Source organism: Leptopilina heterotoma, unplaced genomic scaffold, assembly GCF_015476425.1.
Source record: "Leptopilina heterotoma isolate Lh14 unplaced genomic scaffold, ASM1547642v1 Lhet_0, whole genome shotgun sequence".
NCBI classification, from domain to species: Eukaryota; Metazoa; Arthropoda; class Insecta; order Hymenoptera; family Figitidae; genus Leptopilina; species Leptopilina heterotoma.
The window spans coordinates 1,538,638-1,561,185 of NW_025110811.1; the positions used below are offsets into that span (position 1 = coordinate 1,538,638).

Sequence of the window (22,548 nt, forward strand, 5' to 3'; positions counted from 1 at the left end):
AAAACTCATCGCAGGATTTTAATTATTTTTAATTTAATTTTAAATTAATTGCGTGAAAAATTCAATTATTCTTAAAAATTTTAATAAAATTATTTAAAACAAATTTCATAAAATTTGTTGAAAAAAATAATTTCTTTAAAAGGATTCTTTTTAAATTCTTCTCAAGAATGTAATTATTTTAACAACTTTATTACAGTTCGGTAATAGAACTTTAATTATTTATAATTGAGTTTCGAAAACTTAAGAAATTAATTAAATGTTTACTAAGAATTTTAATACATAACAATTTTTTGAAAATAATTGAATTCCTACGAAGAATTTTTTTAAAATTTATGCAAATAATTAAATTCATTCAGGAAATTTTTTTAAAAAGTATATTGAGAATAGTTATGAATTTTAATAATAAGTTTTATCAACATTTTTTTTAAATAATTGCATTTTTCGAGAAATTCATTTAAAATTTTATTAAAAATAATTGAAATCCTGCGTTGAGTTTTATAATTTATGAAAATAATTGAATTTTACCGAAAATTTTCTTTGTTTGAGAAAATAATTGAATTCTTATGGAAAATTTTCTTAAAATTTTTGTAAATAATTGAATCGCTTCAAAGAATTCAATAATTTTGATAAATATTAAAACTCATCGCAGGATTTCAATTATTTTTAATGAATTCGTCGAAAGATTGCAACTATTCTTAGAAATTTGATTCAATTTCTTTAAAAGAATTCAATTATTTAAAAAAAAAAATATTAATGAAATTCTTTATTCTAAAAATTGAATTGTTTTTAATATAATTTTAATAAATTTTTTTGAAAAAATTCAATTATTTCCATAAATAATATACAATTTTCATAGAAATTCAATTATTTAAAACAGAATTTTCCTAATATTTTTTCGAAGAAATCAATTATTTAAATAGATTTTCATAAATTCCTTCGCAAGAATTCAAATTATTTTTATAAATAATCAAAATTCTTCTCAGGAATTCAATTATTTTTTTAAATTTTAATATTAATCGTTGCAAGAATTTAATTATTTTTATAAATATTAAAACTCATCGCAGGATTTTAATTCTTTTTAATATAATTTTAAATTAATTCCGCTAAAAACGCAATTATTCTGAAAAATTTGAATAAAATTCATCGAAAAAATTCGCAATTATTTAAAAAAAATTGATATAATTTGTTTCTTAGAGTGTCAGAATTATTTTCAATTTATTTTTACTTACATTTCTTGAATTAATTTAATTATTATAAAAATTTTTAATACAATTCTTGGTAAAAATTCAATTATTTAAAAAAAATTTGGATAAAGTTCTTTATAAGAATTTAAATTTAAAAAATATTCAATTATTCAATAAATTATTTATTTTTGTATTTAAATAATTAAATTCTCGTAGAACTTTCTATAGTAAGAATTGAATAAAATAAAATGATTATAGTTTTGAATAATTTTATTTATAAATTTGAAGAAAAAAAAATTATTCAATTTTGAAAGAATTACTTTTGTAATTATTAAAAATAACAGTTAAATTTAAAAAATGCGTTACATTGAAATCAGTTGAAATATTTTAATTCCTGTAGACAAAAGAAATAGGTATTTAAATATTTATTTAAAAAAATTATTCTATTGTTGAATGTAATTAAGAAATTATAAAAAATTGAGTTGTCAAGTTTAATTTTTTGATAGCTACTTTTTTGAAATTAATTATCAAGTACAAAGCCTGAATCTGCAATATTTGAAGAATTTGAAAAAATTAAAATTAAAATATTTTAAATCATTATTAATAAAATTATTGATTACTGATGGGATTTGTGATAATAATAATTTTTCTTTTTTTTACAGTTTTCGCAGGGCCTGACAGGCAGGCCGGAGCTGTATCAAAAGTCGAACAGAAGTAGTCACTCGAGTGACACGAGTTCGGCGTACAGTGGATCTGACACAATGACGTCCGTACAAAGTTCCTTGGACGCCGATCCTGACGAAGTGGATCTTTCCGGCTTAGTGGAGTCGATAGTCGACTCTGATGAGGAGGAAGATCTTGCTGAAAGCATGGATGTAGGTTTTCTCTAAATTCTGTTCTTTTTAAAAAAAATTCAGACATGGTTCTTGAAGTTAGCGTCGACGTCGCTAGAAATTTTTTCACGAAACCGAAAAGAATAAAATAATTTATTGTCAAATTAATTTTACGAGCTCTTTAAATTTTTTGTATGAAAACGCCCCGGTTTAAAATATTTTGGAAAAGTTTTCAACTCCCTAGGTAAATATAGAAGCTGAAATTAGTCGCATTTCGATCTCTAGAAATCCGAAATAATATTTTTCGACGCTCACTTCAGGAAATACTGAATAATTAGGGAAATTATTTAAATTATTAAAAAGAAGAATTATTATTAACACGACTTAAATTATTAATTTATTATTATTTCTTTCGCAGAGTTTGACTGTGCGTGATACAGTTCGAGAATGCCTGGAGAAAGATCCACAGGAACGAACGGAGGACGATATAGAAATTCTTCTCGAGTTCACGCAACATTTAAAAGCGTTTACAAACATGACATTGGCAGTGAGAAGAGCATTATGCGCTGTGATGGTTTTTGCAGTGGTTGAAAGAGCAGGAATGGTGGTTCTCGCCGATGGCGAAGATCTCGACAGTTGGAGTGTTTTGATTAATGGAGCAGTGGAAATTGAGCACAGTAATGGAGAAATTGAACAACTTCATCTTGGCGATAGTTTCGGCACACTGCCGACAATGGACAAATTAAAGCATCGCGGTGTCATGAGAACAAAGTGCGATGACTGCCAATTTGTTTGCATAACGCAGGCCGATTATTTCCGGATACAACATCAAGGCGAGGAGAATACGCGAAGGCACGAGGAAAATGGAAGAGTAGTCCTTGTCACTGAATTGCGAGGTGCATTAGATGGAGTGTCGCGACGTGGTTATGTGGTGATTCGCGGAACTCCCGAACGACTGATGATGCAACTCATTGAGGAAAACAGTATTACAGATCCGAATTATGTCGAGGATTTTCTCTTAACGCATCGTACGTTCATCGACAGTCCCCTTCTAGTCGCAAATCAATTGTTGGAATGGTTCGAGCAACCTCAGGTTCGTGATTGTGTCGCACGTGTCGTTCTCCTATGGGTGAACAATCATTTCACGGACTTTGAAACCGATCCGGCGATGATGGAATTTCTCGAGGCGTTCGAGACCGGTCTCGAGAGGGAGAAAATGCAGGGTCAACAGAGGTTATTGAATATCGCTTGTGCGGCTAAAGCGAGGACGCGAAACGTGACGTTGGCGCGACCCAGCAGAGACGAGGTGCTTCATTTTAGTATATTGGGTGGATACGAGCGGGGTTTCGGTATTTTTATTTCGAAAGTGGACAAAAAATCAAAGGCTGAGGATGTTGGTTTAAAGCGAGGCGATCAGATTTTGGAAGTGAATGGACAGAGTTTCGAGCATGTGAATCATGCGCGAGCACTGGAAATTCTTCGTGGATCAACCCATCTCAGCATCACTGTGAAGTCAAATTTATTAGCGTTTAAGGAAATGTTACAAATGCCGGATAATTCGCCGAGACCGCGAGGCAGAGCGAATAAGCCTGAGATTCCGAGACTGCCAACGGATCCACGTGCAAGGCTTTCCACAAACGTTGATTCCATCACGACGCCCGTCAATCCTCTTAATCCCTTGGTGGGCGGTGTTCCTTTTTTGATGCCCGACAGTAACGTTTCGCCGTGCAAGGACACCAAAAAGGAGCACAAGGGATTCATGACACTTGGGCCCAAGAGGAGATTACAGAAAGCTTTAATGAAAATGAACATTCTTCCAAAGAATACGATCAAGTAAGTTTTATTCTACAATTTTCCATTTTTTTTCAATAAAAAAAAATACAGGACTCGAACTAGGTCCGTAAATCCGGTAAAGGAACGTAAATTTTCTTCAAGTCCGTAAGAGTCCGATTTTTTCGTCAAAATTTCAATTATATTTAGAAATAATTAAATTCTACTCCGAAATTCAATTATTTTCAAAAATATTAATAAAATTCTTGAAAAAATTCAATCATTTAGAGAAATAACAAAATTCATCAAAGGTATTCAATTATTTTTAATACATTTTTAATAAAATTTCATGAAAGAAGTGAATTTTTAATAACATTTTACGAAAGAATCCAATTATTTTCTAAAATTTTAATAAATTCTTCGAAAAAATTCAATTATTTTTATAAGTAGTAAAATTCATCGTAAGAATTCAATTATTTTTCATAATTAATAAAATTATTGTGAAGAATTCATTTATTATTAAATTTTTTAATAATATTCTTTGCAAGAATTAAATTATTTACATAAATTTTTACATTCTCATTTTTATAAATTTTCTCGCAATAATTCAATTATTTTCATAAATAATAGAAAATTTTTACAGAGATTCAATTATTTTCGTAAATAATAAAATTCTTTTTAGGAATTCAATTATTTTCAAAAGTAATAAAATTCTTCGCAGAAATTCAATTATGTTTAAAAAAATTTTTAAATTCTAGTCAAAATTTCAATTATTTTTAGAAATAATAAAATTCTTCTCCGAAATTCAATTATTTTCAAAAATTTTAATAAAATTGTTGGCAAAATTTGAATTATTTTCTAAAATTTTCCTCTATTTAATGATTTTCAATATCTACTATTTTAATCAAACTTTCCAAAAGAATTTAATTATTTTCAAAAATTTTAATAAAACTATACGCAAACATTAATTTAATTATTTTCATAAAATATAAAATTCTTTTTAAGAATTCAATTATTTTCGAATAAATACCTAATCGCAGAATTTCAATTATTTTGAGTACCATTTTAATTTAATTAGTTAAAATAATTGAATTATTCTTTTAAATTTTCATAAAATTCTTGAAAAAAATTCAAATATTTATAAAAATTTTATTAAAATCCTTTGTAAGAATTAAATTATTTTCCTAAATAATAAAATTTTTCACAGGAATTCAATTATTTGAAAAAAGTAATATAATTCGTTACAAGAATTCAATTATTTTCAAAACTTTTTAAAAAAAATTCTTGGCAAAATTTCAAATGTTTTCAAAAATTTTCCTCAATTCAATGATTCTCACATTAAATTATTTCCAGGAATTTTAACGAAATTCTTTGCAAAATTCAATTATTTTTATAAAAAACAATATTCATCACAAAAATTCAATTATTTTTAAGAAATTTTTCAAAATCCTCATCATGCTTTCAATTATCTTTAAATATACCAAAATTTTTTTCCAAAATTCAATTATTTTCATAAATTTTAATGAAATTCTTGGCGAAATTCCAATTATATTAATTATTTAAACAAAATTTTAATAAAATTCTCCGCAAACATTTAATTATTTTCATAATATAATAAGAATTTCATAAAAATTCTATTATTTACTAATTTCTTTATCTAAATAATTCAATTATTTTTAAAAATAATAAAATTTTTACAATAATTCAATTATTTTCGTAAATAAAATTCTTTTTATAAATTCAATTATTTTCATAAATAATAAAACTCAATGCTAAATTTCAATTATTTTTAATAGAATTTTTATAGAATTCTTCGAAAATTGTAATTATTCTTAAAACTTTTATGAAAATTCGTCGAAAGAATTCAATTATTTAAAAGTTTGTTTATAAAATTCTTTATGAGAATACAATTATTGAACAAATAATTTTTTTTATTTAAATAATTGAGTTCTAGTAGAATTTTTCAATAATAATTGATTTAAAAATTAATTTCACTTAAAATTTTAGATTATAATTGAATATTAAAAGCATTATAACGTGAATTTTTTGAAATAATTGAATTTTGAAAAAATTTCATATTAAAATCTTTGAAAATTATAATTTTTCATACTTTTAACTAACAATTCTGAAGAAGAATTAATTTTTTTGCCAAAGTTTTTTTTCAATTTTACTTTAAATTATTTTTTTTGTTTTTATTTTCTAATAATATATTTAATTCAAGAATTACCGAATAATTGAAATTTTGTATAATTGAATTGTAAACAAATGAATTTGAAAATTGTCAAAGAACTTTTTAGAAAATTATTAAAAATAATTGATTTAAAGAAGAATTTTAGTTAGAAATTCTTGAAAATAATAATTGAATTGAAATGATGAAAATAATTTCGAAGACGTACAATATTTTTATATTATAAAATAATGATTTTATCACTCGGTCGTCTTTAAATAATATAAAACAGGAAGAAATCGATCACTCCGAGTCGAAGACTCAGAGTTATCGATATCTTCATGTTTTAGTTGTGAAAAATTTAATTTATTGTTTTAAGTAAAATGTTCTCTTATTTGACTCGGACTGGTTATATTTTTTTTGGTCCGGAAATGGTCCCTAATTTTTTATTTTTGGTCCGTAAATTCCGTATTTTTAAATACTTTCACTGCTTCGAGCCCTGAATTATTTATTAAGAAAAAATTCTAAATTGAAAAATTTTTAGCGACGGAATTCACATGGACGATCCGTTGGGACCTCCGCACACACCACCAGGAACTGGTCTAACGCAAACGACGACAAATCTCTATCACTCGAGAAGTAATCCTGATCTCACGTCTCTTTACTGCTACGACGATCTTAGAGCTCCAGAATATCCGGAGCATGTTCTCAAAGTCTATAAAGCTGATCAGACCTGCAAGTACCTGTTGGTTCACAAAGAAACGACAGCTCATGAGGTAATTTATTATTTTCTATCATTAAGCTTTAGATTTTTATTGAGATATTTATATTGATATTTCTATTCGGTTTTTCTATATTTATATTGATATTTCTGTTCGGCTTTTCTAGGTTGTCATGTTGGCGCTTCAGGAATTTGGAATAACTGAAAGTAGTTCGAATTTTTCCTTGGCGGAAGTGAGCGTTGGCGAAGGAGGAATGATCAAACAACGTCGACTGCCCGATCAATTGCAAAATCTTGCTGAACGAATTGGTCTCAGTTCTCGATATTATTTGAAAACAAACGGTATTTCGGAAACTCTCGTTGCCGACGATCAGGCGCCGGAACTCATTCGGGAGTCTCAGGTGCATTTTCTTCAATTGAACGCAGTCGAAGTTGCGATTCAACTTACTTTGCAAGATTTTAGTATATTCAGGTAAAACAATTCAACTCTATTCAACGATAGTATTATTAACAAGATTAACAAGAAACTATTAAAAACAAGAAACATTTTTGTTTTCGAATAATTTTTCACTTAAAGAAATTCGTAAATAAACAGAATATTTTTTTGCATATCTAATAATTTTTAGAGTGAATCAGAATATTCTTTAGGGTCAGGGAAAAAGTCTGGAAATCAGGGAAAAGTCAGAGAAAAGGAAAATTTTATTTTTGTCGCAAACCATGAAATAGAAATTTGATTGCTTCTCTTTCTATTGTAGGCAAATTGAATCCACGGAATATGTGGACGATCTTTTCGAATTAAAAAGTAGGTACGGAATACCTATGCTCAGCCAATTTGCAGAACTAGTCAACAGAGAAATGTTCTGGGTCGTGACGGAAGTTTGCTCTGAGCACAATCTCGTTAGGCGTAGCAAAATTATCAAGCAATTCATTAAAATTGCACGTAAGTTATTTTCTCGTTTTTTTCGTTATCAATAAAAAATAATTTCTACTCGATAAAAAATCAGAATCTAATTGAAAATTTGAATTAACTCTTTCAGGTCAATGCAAGGAGTGTAAAAATTTCAATTCAATGTTCGCAATTGTATCTGGTTTAGGCCACGGTGCAGTTTCTAGATTAAGAGCATCCTGGGAAAAATTGCCCAGCAAGTATCAAAGACTGTTTAGTGATTTGCAAGAGCTCATGGATCCGAGTCGAAACATGAGTAAATATCGACAACTCGTGGCCTCTGAACAAACACAACCACCAATCGTAAGTAAAGATCTTATTTTTTCGCCAAAAGTAAACAAGAAGAAATTTATTAATTTGTTGAATTCTCTTTTATGAAGATTCCGTTTTATCCGGTGGTTAAAAAAGACTTAACCTTCATACATTTGGGAAACGATTCAAGAGTTGAAAATCTGGTGAATTTCGAGAAACTACGAATGATTGCGAAGGAGGTGAGAACATTGACGAATATGTGCTCGTCGCCTTACGATCTATTGACAATGTTGGAGAGAGGCGGACAGCCACCAAGTTCTGCGATGGTTGCTTTAAATCAAATGACAACTGGAAATCAAGGTGGACAGACGGCGACGGTGAAGAGGCGGAAAAAATCGACAGCAGTACCAAATCAAAAGAAAATGTTCGAAGAAGCGCAAATGGTGAGGCGAGTCAAGGCTTATCTGGCGAATATGAAAGTAATCACGGACGAGGAGAAATTACATGCACTATCGACGGATTGCGAGCCACATGCGGGTGCGGTCGCGATTGCAGCGGCGGTGCCTCTTGCCGGCAACAGGGGCCGACGACATCCTTCGCCAACGCTGTCAACCACCAGCAGCGCCAGTAGTACCAGTGAGGGCAGAAAGAGCATTCAAGGTTTTTATAACCACCTTGCTCTATTTGTTATTTTTCATTTTACCTGAATTTGTGTATCTTTGTTTATATTTATGCAACGCAAACACTTTATTTTTTTTTTACTGATGCTTGACAATTTTTAATTATTTTAGTTCTGCGTTAAGTAAATTGGTTTTTACAGGGCACGAACTAAGTTCGTTAATCCCATAAATTTGTTTAAAGTCCGTAAAAGACAGATTTTTTAAAAAAGGTCCATAAAGTCCGTAATTTGATTGAAAATGCAAGAAAAGTTCGTAAATTTAACGATATAATTTGAAGGAATTTTTGAGAAGTTAGAAATGATTGCAAAAATTCAATTATTTTCAAAAGTAATCAAATTCTTTGAAGGAATTCAATTATTTTCAAAAGTAATAAAATTCATTGCAGAAATTCAATTATTTTCAAAAGTAATAAAATTCTTCTGAGGAATTCATTTATTATCAAATATTTTGATAATATTCTTTGCAAGAATTCAATGATTTACAAATTTTTTTTATAAATTTTCTCGTAATAATTCAATTATTTTCATAAATAATAAAATTCTTTTTAGTAATTCAATTATTTTTGTAAATAAATAAAATTTTCACAGAAATTTTTTTATTTTCAAACACAATTTTTAGAACATTTTTTGAAAAAATCAATTATTTAAAATGATTTTTTCAAAATTCTTCGCTAGAATTCAACTATTTCGAAAAAAAAGTTAATAATGTTCTTCGTAAGAATTCAATTATTTTTAAAAATTTTAATATAATTCGTTGTAAGAATTCAATTATTTTTAAAAAAATTGATAAAATTTCAATTATTTTCAAAAATTATATAATTCTAATTATTTTCATAAAATAATAAAAATTTCACAGGAATTCAATTATTTACAAATTTTTTTATAAATTTTCTCGCAATAATTCAATTATTTTCGTTAATAATAAAATTCTTTTTAGTAATTCAATTATTTTCATAAATAATAAAATTTTCACAGGAATTTTATTATTTTCAAACACAATTTTCATAAAATTTTTCGAAAAAATCAATTATTTAAAATGATGTTTCTAAAATTCTTCGCTAGAATTCAATTATTTAAAAAAAAAAAAACTAAAAAAGTTCTTCGTAAGAATTCAATTATTTTTGAAAATTTTAATATAATTTGTTTACAATTTTTTTTATAAATTTTAACGCAATAATACAATTATTTTCATAAATAATATAAAATTTTTAAAAAGATTCAATCATTTTCATAAATAATATAAAATTTTTACAAAGATTCAATTCTTTTCATAAAAAATTTCCTAAAATTGAATTGTATACAATTTTAATCAAATTTCTCGAATTTAAAAATTTGTTAATAAAATTCTTTATGAGAATTCAATTTTAGTAAAATTGAATATTTTAAACAATGAATTTGAAAATTGTGAAAGAACTTTTTGGAAAATTATTCAAAATAATTATATTTTTGTCAGTTTGGTCCATAAATGGTTCGTAATTTTTCATTTTCGTTCCGTAAAGTCTGTATATTTTTAAACACTTTCACTTGTTCGAACCCTGTTTTTACCTAAAGATTCAGATTCATGAGCAAAAATTAATTGTGAACAATATGGTAAGAAGAAATTCTTTTACAGGTACAAAATTTGGAGCGGCATCACCTCAGGCAGTGAGAAAAATGCTCGCACTCTCAGACCCCCACAAAACGCGACCTTATCAACCGAAACATTGTCCACCGCCTCTTCCAGTTCCGGGATTGGCGATTCACACTAGTGGCTTGGAACCGAGTCCTGGAGCGCCGCGACGAGTCGGTTCCGGAAATCGAGTTCCCATGCATGAAAGATCGCACAGCGACACTCCCTCGGGACTTCCGCCACCTGTAGACCTCAGTGCCGAGAGTAGTAGCGTTACGAGTCTCAGTAATCTTCAACCTTTGAGGAAAACACTAACCAGTGGTAAGTTTATTATTTGCTAATTAATAATCAAAATGCCGTGATAATTTTCTTTTTTTTTACATTGGTATTAATTTTTGAAACATGCTTCCGAATTCTACGGGGTTGCCACAGATCAGGGAATTTAATTTAATTTTTTTTACTTTCAAATATCAAATTCAATTTTTAAATAATTTCAGGTTCCAAATTTAGAAAAAGTTAACTTTAATTAAATTCTTCAAGTAATTCAATCATTTTCAATACAATTTTAATTAAATTTGTCGATAAATTGCAAGAATTCAATTATTTTTATACAGATAATAAAATTCATCGCAGAAATTTAATTATTCTCAATACAATTTCAATTAAATTTCTCGACAGAAATGAATTCTTATTTTTTAAATTTTTTATGAAATTTTTTATAAGAATTCAATTATTCTCAATACAAATTCAATTAAATTTCTATAAGGAATTTAATTATTTGCACAAAATTTCCATAAATTACTATAAAATAATGAAATTATTTTCAAAATTTATAATAAAATTGTATGTAAATATTAAATTAGTTTAGATTCAAAATAATTAAAAATAAATGTATCACAAATATTTTTTTTTTGTATGTAATTATTTTTAGAGTTTGAATTAAAATATTCTTAAGGGTCAGGGAAAAAGTAAAAAGTTCTCTCTGGAAATGAGGAAAAAATGAAATAAAATTTCTGTGGCAACCCTGTTCTAGTGCTTGTAAACTTATATAATGCTTCATATTTTTATTCAAACTTTTCAATATCGAATCATTCTTCATTCATGAAAGGCATTTAGTTTTGGAAGCGCAATGCACCCTCGTTTTACACTCGTCATGTACACAAAAAACACCGGTCGGGGGTATTTTTTTCGCAGTGCGAAAATTTATTTTTTTTCTCATTGTTCTGCACGCAGCACCGCCCGTATCGCAATATTCATAAATGTTCCTTGTCATTTCTTAATATAAATCACTTGCACATGCATTTGTACGCTCCTCAAAAAGCTCGCGCTTTATTTCAATGAACTGACACAGGTACATCATCATTGTCATCGTCATCATCAATCCAAAATCCTGTTCGCTACTTAGCGTTATATAGAGGAAATAATTCTTTTCTCGAACTATATATATTTCAATTTTTGAAATATTTAGTGTCATTTCAATGTTTTTTTTAAAATGTGATACGGATTTTGACGGTGCAGAAGTCATGACGAGTTTTGACCCTAGGCTGTTGAGATTAGTAGGATTTTTAATATCATTCATAAATGATACTTTCTATTTCCTTACTTTTTTAAATCAGTTCTGTTCTTTTTCTATTTTATAAAATTTATAAAATTTATAAAATTATAATGTTATAGTTTCTTTAACGTTTTGCCGATTTATCAAATTTTTCTCCACTGAAAGAATGAATAAAAAGTTTATTCCAAAAATGACGATAATCAACAATGAATCTAGATTGCAGGCCTCGGATCGACTTTAGGGTGGAAAAAGTTCGTTTTAGTCTAATAAAGATTCAAAAATAATCTAAAAAGTAATTTATTTTATTCAGTATTGTGAACAAATTTTTATTTTGTATTTCTCTGATTTTTAACTGATTTCTGAATTGAATTATTCAAATTTTAAAACATTCAATTTCGAACTTTCTGAAATTTAATTATTTTAGCGATTTTTCAGATTTGCATTTTTAATTTTTATAAAATTCTAAAGAAATACTAAAATATTAATTGTTTTCAATAAAATTTTACAAAATTTCAATTACTTTAAAACTTTTCAATTCTATTTTTGTAAAATGTCATTATCTTTGAAAAATTAAAAATTCCAATTTCAAAATTTTTGTAATTTTATTATTTCTAAAAATTAAAAATTCTAATCCTATCAAAATTTAATTGTTTTCAAAAATTTCTAACTAAAAATTCTGCTTTAAATCAAATATTTCTAATATTTTTCCAATTGTTTTTCAACAATAGATAATGGAATTTTTGAAAAATTTTAATGATTAAATTTATTCTGAAATTAGTTGAATTTTTTAATAATATATTTTAAATTATTTAACAAAATTTTAACACAATTCTTCGAAGGAATTCAATTTTCTTGATAAATAACGAAATTCTTTTCAGATTCAATTATTTTTCAGAATTTTAATGAAATTCTTTGCAAAATTCAATTATTTTTATGAAAAACAATATTCATCACAAGAATTCAATTATTTTCAAGAAATTTTTCAAAATCCTTGTCGAAATTTCAATTATCTTTCTAAATAATGAAATTCTTCGCCGAAGTTCAATTATTTTCAAAAAATATTAATAAAATTCTTGGCAAAATTTCAATTATTTTCACAAATTTTCCTTAATACAATGATTTTCAATATCTACTATTTTAATAAAATTTTCCGAAAGAATTCAATTGTTTAATAAAATTCAACTCAAATATTTAATTATTTTTACAAATAATGAAATTGTTTTTGGTAGTTCAATTATTTTCATATCTAATAAAATTCAGCAGAGATTTTCAATTATTATGAATACAATTTTAATCAAATTCCTCGAAAAAAGTAATTATTTTCAAAAATTTTATTAAAATTCGTCAAAAGAATTGAATTATTTAAAAAAAAATAATTCTTTATAAGAAATTTAAAATTAAATTTTAAGGAGCATTCAATTATTCAATAAATTATTTATTTTTGTGTTTAAATAATTGAATTTACATAGAATTTTCTAGTAAAAAAATTGATTTAAAAATGAATTTCAGTAAAAAGTTTAGATAACAATTTATTATTAAAGCCTTTATAGAATAAATTTTTAGAAATGATTGAATTTTAAAAAGGTTTCAAATTAAAAACTTCGAAAAATTAAATTTTTCATACTTTTTATTATTTATTAATAATTCTGAAGAACTAGGTTTTTTTGAATAATTTTAATGTCAATTCTGTTGAAATTAGTTGAATTTTTTAATATATTATTTCATATTTTTTCAACAATTTTAACGCACTTCTTCGAAAGAATTCAATTATCTAGATAAATATTAAAATTCTTCCTTGAAATTCAATTATTTTCAGGGATTTTAATAAAATTCTTCCCTGAAATTCAATTATTTTCATAAATAATAAAACTCATCGCAGAATTTCAATTATTTTGAATAAAATTTTAATTGTATTCCTCGAGAAATGTCATTATTCTTAAATTTTTTATTAAAATTCGCCAAAAGAATTTAATTATTTAAAAATTTGTTGATAAAATTCTTTATGAGAATTCGATTTTATTTAATTATTTACTAAATTATTTATTTTTATATTTAAATAATGGAATTCTTGCAGAATTTTCTTTAAAAAGTTGGTTTAAAAATGAATTTTTAAGTTAAAATTTTAGATAATAATTGAATATCAAAAATATTATAGCCTGAATTTTTAAAAATAATTGAATTTTGAAAAGGTTTAAAATTAAAATAGGGTAAGTGCGTCAATTGCTGCGGGTGCTTCAGTTTCTGCGGCATTTTAATAATTTAAGTGAATACATTTGTTCAGGGCACAAATAATTTTGAAATTTTTTTTAAAAATTACTTAACGATGTAAGTTTTAAAATAGATATAGGAAGTATATACCAAAACATAATATTTATGTATTTTATTTTAATTAAAAGTTGACGTGTTCAAGGTTTTATTTATTTTCATTGCTAACTTTGCTGGCGGTGCAAAAATACCTACATAAAAAAGGCTTTATTATTGTTTTTAGACTTAAAGTGGTTATTACTATGATGATTTTAGATAAAGAAAACCTTGTTTTAAAAGAAAAATTAAACTTTACTTTATTTTTGTCTGTTATTATATTTTATTTTTAAGAGTAGTAATTAACACAGAATTTGGGCTTGATTTAATTCCTGCGCCCTCAGAAAATCAACAAAGACTGGTTACAATAGACTATCTATTTTGAAAAAGAGCAAGAAAAAATTATGAAAATGAAAGAAAAAATGAAGATTATGGAGGAAAAACTAAATAAAATTTAATAAATACATAAATTAATTAAGGAAGAATTCTGTTATTAAGTTTTAACTAAATGTTTCAAAAATGTGATAATTCAGAAATTATTTGTTACTTTTGTTAATATATGATATATATTTATTTTTAATAAATTCATATTCTATTCAATTAAGCATTGATTAAAATCATTGTCCCATTTTGATTTCATAGTAGTTTGCGGTATTATACACATAAACACGAAATTATGCGCAGAAACTGACCCACAGGAATTAAATTCGCGCAGCAACTGATGCGCAGCAACTGACTCAAACGCGCAGAATTAAACGCATTGAATATTATTTTTAATTCATTAAATTTATTAAAATAAATTATATTTTAGAGATGTTATTTATTGTAAACATATCTTAATAACACAAACTACAAATTTAATAAGACATAAGTTCAATTTGATCAATATAAAAATTATATTTTATAGTTAAAAGACGTCTTGACCAAAATACCGCAGGAATTAGTACACTTACCCTATTTAAATATTAAAATTTTTAATACTTTTAACTAAAAATTCTGAAGAGTTTCATTTCATTTCATTTTAATTAATTAATTTTTTTTGAAAAAGTTTAATTGAATTATTTTAAAATTATTTGAATTTTTTGTTTTCTAATATTTATATTTAGCTGAATAATGGTTTATGGTAAAATTGAATTGTAGACAAATTGGAAATCCTCAAAGAACTTTTTCAAAAATTATTAGAAATAATTGATTTAAAGAGGAAAATTTTTGAAAATAGCCTTAAAAGTCGAGAGCTCCGAGGTCTGAAAATATTTCTTTATTCCTTTACTTTGAGAAAAGAATACTGGTCGTTAAAGAAATAAAATTCTAGTTTACATCTTCAACATCTAAAGAATTATTCCCTAAATTTAATTTTTAGTAAAATTATCTTAGATGCAAATTAATAAAATTATTCAATCAATTGATAATTTGACAAAATTATTCAGTGTTTTGAGACTTTAGGAAAAAGATTTATAAATCTTGATTCTGCTCCACAATATTCCTCAGCCATACAGTTTTCTGTCCTAGTACCCACACTTTCTATAGACTACTTTAGAGACACCTTTCAAAGTGTTCAATTTTTAAATCAATAAAAAATTTCCAAATGCCATTATTTTCTGAATTAAGAAAATGTAATATTGCAAAGAATGTTTATCGTTGTATAAATGTTTTCATACTTGTGGAACTTTTCAAAAAAAAAAACTAATTCCTTCTCATGTAATGAGAATGTAAAAAAATAAAAAAAAAATTGAAAAATTGGGCTAGATAATAGTAGTGATAGAAGTATCTTGGGGACGTGTGTAGGTTCGGTGACAAGCAGTGACAGCGGTCATAGTACACAGCTGGACAGTCATAGTGGAAGCAGCGTCGAGGCCGGTGGAAGTCCACCTCCACCTCAGAGACGACACTCCGCCTTGCAAGGTATGTAATTGCGTATAAAAAACAAAATACAATTCATCCTTTCTTGGCTTCCTCTTATCCAATTGTAGAATGTACAATTATTTTCGCATATCGTATTCCTAGATTTTTAAATATCATTTTTTTGTAGTCTTTGGTCACATTTTAGTTATAAAACGCAGTAAAAATGTGACTTCTTCCTCTATGTAGTTTTGTAAATTTATTGCTTTTTATAGATTGTCAATTTTTTCGTAAACGAACTTTAGTCAGTTTTAAACAAGTCGAACCTAAAGTCTAATTTTTCTCAAATCTAATTTTGTAATTTAAAGTCTAATTTTTCAATTTAAAATCTAATTTTTTAATTTAAAATCTTAAATTTTCATTCATTTACTTATTTTTGTCTTTTATTTACTGATTTACTTACTTCTATCTGAACAAAATTGAGAAATATAATTTTCCGTCTTTTATTATTTAGAATCAATTTTTTTCAAGTTTTGATTGAAAATCAATTGGAAAAAAATTTTTTTTTTCTTAATAATACAAAAATATCTGCTTCAGCTGTCTTGATATTATCGCTTGATAAAAGCTTCGCTTTATTTCTTATTCAGATTCTCGAAATTAACGACGTAAAAACGAAAAGCTTTAAAATATTTTTCTAAACTTAGAAAGGAGAATTAAAAAAAAATTTTGAGTCGTGTGTATTATATTATTGCTAAGCAGGATCGGTTTTGAGAGGTGGAGTTCTACCCCCTTACCCCCATGCCGTAGCAGTGTTACCTCCACTTCCTGTCAATCAAAATCTGAATCACACTCATCAATACCATCATCTTCATCAACATTATCATCAGCAAATCTTGCCTCCTCAAGGTGAGTCGCTGTCTCGCTTTCGGCCTCTATTTTTTTCGCTTCAATTTTAAGCTCTCTCATTCGCCTGTCTTCCTAATCCGTGCTTTTAATTTCACATTGTCTTTAGATATCCCTCACACTTTAGATCACACTTTTAGAATTATATCTCCATTTTTGTTTAAAATTCACTATTTCTTGACTCTGTTTTTGAGTGAATATTTTTCAGCGATGGAGATTTATGTTTGATTACTAATAATTGCACGTGATTTTTTTTTTTTTTTTTTTTTTTTTTGCTTTAAAATGGAAAATTGTGATAATAGGCAATGGTTTGTGAATTTGTAACATTTGTTTGGGTTGTGTTTGGTAGACTATTTTTTGCAGGTGTTTTCTCACAGGATTCTTGGTAGAATAATTTTTCTAACGGATGTTTCTAAGGTTTCTGTTTGTTTTCTCTCTGCTAGCGATAGATTTTTTTTGAACTTGCTCCTTTAGACTAGATCAGGGCTCGAACCAGTGAAAGTATTTAAAAATACGGACTTTGCGGAACAAAAATGAAAAATTACGGACCAAACTGACAAAAATATAACCAGTCCGAGTCAAATAAGAGAATATTTTACTTAAAACTAGAAATTAAATTTTTTATAACTATAGAACATGAAGATATCGATAACTCCGAGTCTTCGACTCGGAGTGATCGATTTCTTCCTGTTTTATAGTTATAAAAAACAACCGTGTGATAAAATCAATATTTTATATTATAAGAATATTTTACTTTTTTACTTTCTTCACTTCTTTACAATTATTTTCATCATTTCAATTCAATTATTATTTTCAAGAATTTTTAACTAAAATTCTTCTTTAAATCAATTATTTTTACTAATTTTCGAAAAAGTTCTTTGACAATTTTCAAATTCATTTGTTTGGAATATTCAATTTTACGAAATTTCAATTATTTGTAAATTCTTCAATTAAATATATATATTAGAAAATAAAAACTTCAAATAATATAAAAAAATTCAATTAAACTTTTTCAGAAAAATTAATTTCAAAATTCAATTATTTCTAAAAATTTACACTATATTGCTTTTAATATTTATAATTATTCTCTAAAATTTTAACTGAAATTCATCTTTAAATCAATTTTTATTAGAAAATTCTACTAGAATTCAATTATTTAAATACATAAATAAATAATTTATTGAATAAGTGAATGTTTCTTAAAATTGAATTCTCATACATAAAGAATTTTACCAAACAAATTTTTCAATAATTAAATTCTTTTGACGAATTTTAATAAAAATGATGAGTTTTATTATTTATGGAAATAATTGAATTCCTCAAAAGAATTTTATTATTTTTGAAAATAATTGAATTTTGTACTAAATTTGATTAAAATTCCTGAAAAAAATTGAATTTCAGGGAAGAAATTTATTAAAATCTCTGAAAATAATTGAATTTTAAGGAAAAATTTTATTATCGATGAAAATAATTTAATTTCTGTAATAATTTGTAATTTCTCCAAATTAAATTTTTTTTTAGTGTTTCCAACTAAAATTCTTCTATAACTTCATTATTTTTAATAATTTTTGAAAAAGTTCTTTGAGAATTTTCAAATTCAGTTGTTTACAAGTCAATTTTACAAAATTTCAATTATTCGTTAATTTTTCAGTTAAATATATATTAGAAAATAAAAACATCAAAAAAATAATTTCAAGTAAAATTGAAATAAACTTTTTCAAAAAAATTAATTCTTCTACAGAATTGTTTATTAAAAGTATGAATTTCATAAAAATTGAATTGAAAATAATTTAAATTCTGCGTTGAGTTTTCTTATTTAGGAAAATAATTGAATTCCAACAATGAATTTCATTATTTATAAAAATAATTGATACCCTGTAAAAAATTTATTATTTATGAAAATAATGGAAATATTTCGAAGAAATATAATGAAAAAATTTGTAAATAATTGAATTCTTGTAAAAAATTTGATTGAATAGAGAAAAGTTTTTGAAATTAATTGAAATTCTTCCAAGTATTTTATAAAAATTTTTGAAAATAATTGAACTTTGGCGAAGAATTTTTCTATTTATAAAGATAATTGAAATTTTGATGAGGATTTTAAAGAATTTCTTAAAAATAAAGAAATAATTGAATTCTTGTGATGAATATTGTTTTTTTATAAAAATAATTGAATTTTGCAATTATTTTATGAAAATAATTAAATGTTGCGTAGAATTTTATTAACATTTTTGAAAGTAATTGAATTCTTTTGAAAAATTTTATTAAAATAGTAAATATTGAAAATTATTGAATTGAGGAAAATTTTTTTAAATAATTTAAATTTTGCCTTGAATTTTATTCAAATTTTTGAAAATAATTGAATTTCAGAGAAGAAGTTTATTATTTCTAAAAAATAATTTAAATTTTGATGCGATTTTAAAAGAATTTTTAAACGTAATTTAATTTTTGAGAAGAATTTTATTACTTTTGAAAATAATTGAATTATTGCAAAGAATTTTATTATTTTTGAAAATAATTGAATTTCTGCAATCATTTGTAACTCTTGTAATTTCTCTAAAATTCTCCAAATTATATCGTAAAATTTACGAACTTTTCTTCCTTTTTCTATCAAATTACGGACTTTACGGATCTTTTTTCAAAAAAACTGACTTTTACGGACTTGAAGAAAATTTACGAACCTTTGCGGGATTTATGTACCTAGTTCGAGCCCTGCTAGATATACAAGATTTTTATCTTTGTTTTTAATTCGACGATCGACTGCTTTGAATTGTCTACAAATTTTGAATATTTTGATAAATTGAATTGAATGAGACTATGAGAATTAAATTAATTATTAAATTAAATTAAATTAAATTAAATTAAATTAAATTAAATTAAATTAAATTAAATTAAATAAAATTAAATCGAATTGAATTGAATTAAATTAAATTCAATCGAATTGAATTGAATCGAATTGAATTGGATTAAATTGAATGATGATTTAACTGCGTGAAATGTAACTTTCAAAATATTGTCTTTTTCAAAAAGTCTGATCGTCGAAGTGTGAGGTGAGGAGACGTGTTAGAATCGAGAACCAGAGCGTCGAGGGTTTTCAGGTTCTACGGGAGTAGCAGTCAATTTGGGATTAAGTATGCCGCCACCTTTGCCACTTGGTGCGTTGTCCGGGGGAATGCGTCCTGTGGTTAGTGCCGCTCAGTGTCGTCAACCTCCGCAGTACAAAGCTGCTGCTCAGATGGCAAGGCTTTACAGGCTCGGTCGAGCTCATAGTCACGAAGGTGTCACCTACCGGAACGATCACGAAGATGGTATAATTATATAAAACACTGAAACAATTAATTCATGCCCCTTCAATCAACATTCACCGTAATTAAAATACTAAAACTCCATTGGAGAAGTAAAAGAAGTATAAAGCAAAGAGCAAAAGTATTTAAGTCACGAAATAATAGCAGACGTCGGATTTTATAGTTTTGGACTTTTTTGGGATTGTTTTCAAAAAATACTACGAATTTTTCGATTTATTTCAATCAGGGTTGACACAGAAATTTGGAATTTAGAACAAAAAATCCAATCCAAAAAATCCAAAGTACAAATTTTATTTTTTCCGAATTTCCAGACAGAACTTTTGACTTTTAATTTTTCTACTCTTAATCGAGTAATACGACTGTTTTTCGATCCGAGGACTTTAATAACCATTCACCTGAAAACGTAATACAAAAAGGTGAATAAAAAATGTGCTCTTCAAATCTAATTATACGTCTCCTTTTATTTCTCCATATGCTAGAAATTCAAAAAAATTCGCAGATAAAAAAAAAATGCTAAACTCTCATAATTTATTTTATAAACGCCGTCAAAATTTATAGAAACAAATACGAACTGAATTCAATTAATTTTCTTCTACATATATGTACTAAAAGTTAAACACACACACTCTCTACTTCTCTTTTTGTAAATAACAAATAATAATAATAATAATTTAAGTCACACCTGTGTGTTTGTGAAATCATGTGTCTTTTGTGTCGTATTTGTAAATCGTGTAAAAGCGCATTATTAAGCATTTCTTGCACAAAAAAGCATATCACAAGGAGTATAAATAAATATTTAACTGACTGATTTCTCAGCATCCCATTTTTGCACATGCTCGCTTGCTTGCATCCGGTGATAAAGTGTCGATTGAGTCGCAAAGCATATAATAAATAATTATCTCTCGATAAATATTCGCGAAATCGCTCGAAATTTTTTTTAAAGGATTTTTTTTTACTGAGATCTGAGATGTTTGATTTTGCTTGCATCGTGTATGATTTTTTTTCTTCATCCAGTATTGTATTTTATTTCGAAAAATTATTTTTTGATAGAATAATCAAGACGAAAACAAAAATAAATTGATGTCTTTGTCCCCTTGTTGCTTAATATACTATTTTTTTAAATTATTTTAATAAGGAAAAGAAAAAAGCAGGACTTGAACCAGTTTTTGAAAAAAAAGTAGGATTTAAAAATACGGACTTTACGGACCAAAAAGGAAAAAATTAAGGATTATTTACGGACCAATTACTGACAAAAATATAACCAGTCCGAGACAAATAAGAGAACATTTTACTTCAAACTAGGTATAAATTAAATTTTTTCATGACTATAAAACATGAAGAAATGGATCACTCCGACTCCGACTTCGACTCGGAGCGGTCAATTTCTTCATGTTTTATAATAAATAAAGATGACCCAGTGACAAAATCATTATTTTATATAAGAATATTGTACTTCTTCACAATTATTTTCATCATTTCAATTCAATTATTATTTTCAAGAATTTTTAACTAAAATTCTTCTTTAAATCAATTATTTTTAATAATTTTCAAAAAAGTTCTTTGACAATTTTCAAATTCATTTGTTTACGATATTCAATTTTACGAAATTTCAATTATTCGTAAATTCTTCAATTAAATATATATTAGAAAATAAAAACTTCAAAAAATATTTAAAAAATTCAATTAAACTTTTTTAAAAAATTAATTTAAAACTTCAATTACTTCTAAAAATTCACGCTATATTGCTTTTAATATTTATAATTATTATCTAAAATTTTAACTAAAATTCATCTTTAAATCAATTTTTATTAAAAAATTCTACAAGAATTCAAGTATTTAAATACAAAAATAAATAATTTATCGAATAATTGAATATTTCTTAAAATTGAATACTCATAAAGAATTTTACCAAAAAATGTTTTAAATAATTGAAATCTTTTGACGTCCTTTAATAAAAATTTTAAGATTAATTACATTTTTTTTTTTAGATTAAAATTGTATTAAAAATAATTGAAATTCTGCGATGAGTTTTATTATTTATTAAAATAATTAAATTCCAAAAAAGAATTTTATTATTTTTGCTAAACATAATTAAATTTCTACGAAGAATTTTATTATTCTTGAAAATAATTGAATTCCTGCAATAATTTGTAATTTCTCCAAAATTAAATTTTTTTAGTGCTTTTAACTAAAATTCTTCTATAAATCCATTATTTTTAATAATTTTGGAAAAAGTTTTTTGAGAATTTTCAAATTCATTCGTTTACAATTCAATTTTACAAAATTTCAATTATTCGGTAATTCTTCAATTAAATATATTAGAAAAGAAAAACATCAAAAAAATAATTTCATGTAAAATTGAAAAAACCTTTTGCAAAAAAATTAATTCTTCTACAGAATTGTTAGTTAAAAGTTTAATAATTCAAATTTTCAAAGATTTTAATATGAAACCTTTTTAAAATTCAATTATTTCTAAAAATTCAA

At 25.4% G+C, this 22,548-nt stretch overlaps 1 protein-coding gene across 10 annotated transcripts in view; it reads left to right on the plus strand.

Moving 5' to 3' along the window:
• Positions 1–22,548, plus strand: part of LOC122509187 (rap guanine nucleotide exchange factor 6-like) — a 256,566-nt gene that overhangs the window by 230,030 nt on the left and 3,988 nt on the right. For 5 of the 10 annotated variants that reach the window (XM_043623060.1, XM_043623563.1, XM_043623142.1 and 2 more), the window contains 11 exons: positions 1,847–2,059; positions 2,436–3,850; positions 6,499–6,730; positions 6,843–7,147; positions 7,431–7,615; positions 7,713–7,924; positions 8,002–8,533; positions 10,165–10,482; positions 15,803–15,919; positions 16,616–16,762; positions 19,858–20,067. In XM_043623060.1, the coding sequence (XP_043478995.1) occupies positions 1,847–2,059; positions 2,436–3,850; positions 6,499–6,730; positions 6,843–7,147; positions 7,431–7,615; positions 7,713–7,924; positions 8,002–8,533; positions 10,165–10,482; positions 15,803–15,919; positions 16,616–16,762; positions 19,858–20,067 (3,886 nt within the window). Of the gene's footprint in view, positions 1–1,846; positions 2,060–2,435; positions 3,851–6,498; positions 6,731–6,842; positions 7,148–7,430; positions 7,616–7,712; positions 7,925–8,001; positions 8,534–10,164; positions 10,483–15,802; positions 15,920–16,615; positions 16,763–19,789; positions 20,068–22,548 lie in introns of those variants that run through there. The other 5 variants (XM_043623386.1, XM_043623223.1, XM_043623721.1 and 2 more) reach the window with 5 other exon arrangements.